The following is a 3,613-nucleotide window of genomic DNA, read 5'->3' as shown; positions in this document are numbered from 1 at the left end:
TTACCAAGAATTGACCAAATTGTTGGCTTTTATACCTTGGCTAATGAAGGAGGCGGATTGGGCCCGGAAATCAGTTGGGCTGGGCCAAGCTGATTGGGCCGTTGACTGACCTTGACATGGCTTTGAGGATGTTGATTTTTGACTTTAGCATATTTGGAGAGTTGAACCTTTGCCTTGGGCTTTTAATTGGATCATTCAGTGACCAGGCCCAATTGGACTAAATTGGACCCAAACAACACCGATAAGGCGATAACATACAATAACAAAAACATGAGAGTTAATTCTCACAATCAAATCCACACTCATCTAAATCCCAAAATGACCTTGATCTTAGGAACATCATAAATAGATGAATTAAGCTTCACTTCAAAGTTTCAAGTAACAAAATAATTGTTCGTAGCAAAACCAACCATAAACCTTGCTGTCAGTGTTCACACCACACACCCACTTGACCGCTTGTCTCACTGTCAAACACTTCACTTACTTTCGCTTAATTTGTCCGACCGCCTTAATTTCTCAGAGGTCGGTGACTCCTATTTTTTCACACTCTCTCTCCCTTTTTTTCTTTTTCTTTTTTTTTTACGCGTTTATTTGCTGATTCAGCTTTATCTTCTTCGATCCTTCCTAATTACTGTACTACATTAAATAAAAAATAAAAATAGTAATTACAAAGCAAATTTATCCTCTTTTTTTTCCTATAAATAAGAAAGCACATCACTTTTTATTTCAAAAAAAAAGAAAGCACATCACTTTCAGTTAAGACAAACACATAACTATATACTTTTATGCTGAAAAATACAATCTTTATTAAAAAAAAAATGGCGAATTTAAGTTGGTTGATTTTGTTTCTTGTTCGTTTCATATGTAAGTGGTTGTGATCAGTGTGTTTTATCAAAAGCATCAGTAATCACCAGAGCTTCTACTCTTTCTTGTAAGTTTTGATTTCTCTTACTATTTTTAGCTTTTTTTTTAGACCCAGATGATTTTTGTTGAAATTAGCTCAAATTAAGATTAACCCAGATAATAATTTGGCAAAATAAACAAGTGGGTAATCTTTAATTTTTTGATTTGATGTAGCTGGAGCATGTGGGTATGGTTCCTTAGCTCTGAACTTCAATGGAGGACACGTGGCAGCTGGTATTCCTTCTCTTTACAAAGATGGTGCTGGTTTGTGGTGCTTGTTTTCAGGTATATTACTAATTTTATTAAGTATGATCAAATTAATTCAAAGTTATTTGATTGATTAATTGAGTATTAATATATTTATTTTAATTTTATGATGATCAGATAAGATGCAAAAACAGTGGAATGTGTAGTAAAGCAGGAACTAAAGTGATAATGACTGATGTTAATAAGAGTAACAACAGCTCTGACTTTGTGCTAAGCAGCCGGGCATTAAGGGCCATGGCTTTACATGGCAAGGACCAACAAATTCTTAAACTTGGAGTTGTTGATGTTGAATATAAGAGGTAACGCTATAGCTATAACCCAATTAACTAATCATACGTCGTACCACTGATAGAACGAAATATAATCCTCTGTTCCATTTTTTATGTCTCGGGTGTATCCCAATCACGTATTTTGTTTGGTTCATGCAAGCTTGATTGATGTACACTTCTTAAATGAGTTCACTTTTATTCACCGTGGTCAAGGTAAAAATATACTACGTAGGTGATTATAGGACAGGTCGGGTGACTTGGGTCTAGTCAATGTTGAAATTGGATCATACTCTTAACAATTTGTGTCTTTGTGATATTAGATTTTACTCACTTGTTTGGATCCTTTTGGAAAAGGTTGCTTAGTTACACTCGAATGCAATCATTGCTAATTTCATAATTTGTGAACATTGGCCTAGAGGTCTAATAATTTATGTAGCACATCTTTATTTTAAATTTTCTAGCGGATATTGAGAGATTTGTCAATTGTCAAGATATTATTATTGACCTTGGCATTTTGTCCAATGGTGTGACAGCCAACGTATAAAATATTATGGGCTGTAGCCAACCAAAAATGTACTAGTCCATTCTTTATGCTTTTAAAATTGAACAATCGAAGTTACAACTAGCACACATTGAATGTTAACCTGACTAGTTTGTCTAAAATTTTAATGCACATGTTGTAGATGCGCAATGTCTATTTAATTTAAACTCTAACTTCACTCCACGCTCAGATATTGTAGGCCCTCTAATTTGCCCATATTAGGCCCGTTTTAGAGAATTAAAGTACATGTTCAAACGATTACTCGGTTGACTTATTACTTGGTTGCATTTATGATCAACGGTCATGAACGAGCAACAAGAGACGCAGAAGTCATTAGTCATGTACGGTGTGTGGACTTAGAAATACATCTACTCGATCTAAATGTGAATATATTGAAATGTACAAGTAGAAGAATATCTACATATACTAGTGTGTTGTCTAATGTCTATTATAGTAAAACTGATAAGGAATAATGTATTAAGTTTTTCCTTCATGAGAAGGTCTTCTGATGGTTTTTTCTTAAGAAGAATGTAATACATGTTAATTGTAGGTTCCATGCTTGTTTGGTATCTAACTTGAACGTAATGTTGCACCAGGATACCTTGTGATTATAAAGGTCAAAACTTGGCAATTCGCGTGGAAGAAACTAGTAAAAAACCCTGGCTATTTGGCTATCAATATTCTCTACCAAGGTGGTCAAACCGAGATTGTTGCAATTGATATTGCTCGGGTATGTCAAAAACATTAGTAAGCTAGCTAGAATGCTAGATTGATTACACTATGTATGTATATATTTTCTTCTTATGGTGTTAAACATGTTGCATATAATATATTACAGGTTGGTTCAACAAATTGGTCATTCATGAATAGGAAGTACGGAGCAATTTGGGAAACAACCAAGTATCCGGGCCCTGGTCCATTACAGTTCAGATTCGTCGTGACATCGGGCTTCGATGGCAAGAACGTTTGGGCTCAAAATGTTTTACCTGCAAACTGGAAGGCAGGAGTCACATATGATTCTAAAGTTCAAATTGATGACATTGCATTACAAGGTTGCACCCCTTGTGCTGATAGCCACTGGAATTAGTCTCTCTACTTAATTATTTCATCATCTGTATAGGACTTTAAATTTCTGATTTTTTTTTTTTTGGCCTATTAGCAAAGTAGATTGATTATTTTTAAACATAAGTTTGTTATCAACTAATAAAATTACTCGGAATTATTTGTTTCTATTTTTCCTTTGTTAATTTGAATCTCTCATTTCAGTGCATCAAACCAATTATTATGTGGATAAACAACATTGAATACGATTGATCAATTATTTGGATCAAGATGTAAACAAGAGATATTGTCTGGTTATTGCTTACAAGTATTGCTAAGAAAGCACCCCATATCGCTATTATTAGCTTGGTTTTCATAATGTTGGCTAAGAAACAAATAGGTAGGTCGTATACTCGTACATATGGACACTTCTTATTAGTGTCAATATTCAAACTCTAATACTTCACACTCGAACATTACTATGGACACTTTTAAAAAGCGACAATATTAAGATTATGATACTTTATAGTCGGTCGTCATTGATTATACCTATGTATGCCTTAGGCACGAAAACATATAACTCACCCATCTA

The 3,613-nt window shown here is 34.2% G+C and overlaps 1 protein-coding gene across 1 annotated transcript; it reads left to right on the top strand.

Annotated features, from left to right (window-relative positions):
* Nucleotides 1–849: 849 nt before the first annotated feature.
* On the top strand, nucleotides 850–3,212 carry LOC110718463 (expansin-like A2; the record flags this gene model as incomplete). Its single annotated transcript, XM_021897287.1, is given in 7 exon segments — nucleotides 850–931; nucleotides 1,078–1,169; nucleotides 1,171–1,188; nucleotides 1,288–1,469; nucleotides 2,577–2,631; nucleotides 2,633–2,710; nucleotides 2,819–3,212. Coding segments are annotated over 7 exon segments (756 nt in total), but the record flags the coding sequence as incomplete, so codon positions are not given.
* Nucleotides 3,213–3,613: the final 401 nt, after the last annotated feature.

Source organism: Chenopodium quinoa, unplaced genomic scaffold, assembly GCF_001683475.1.
Source record: "Chenopodium quinoa cultivar QQ74 unplaced genomic scaffold, ASM168347v1, whole genome shotgun sequence".
Taxonomy (NCBI): domain Eukaryota; kingdom Viridiplantae; phylum Streptophyta; class Magnoliopsida; order Caryophyllales; family Amaranthaceae; genus Chenopodium; species Chenopodium quinoa.
Note: the sequence above shows the minus strand (reverse complement) of the source record. Positions and strands in the feature narration are given on the sequence as shown.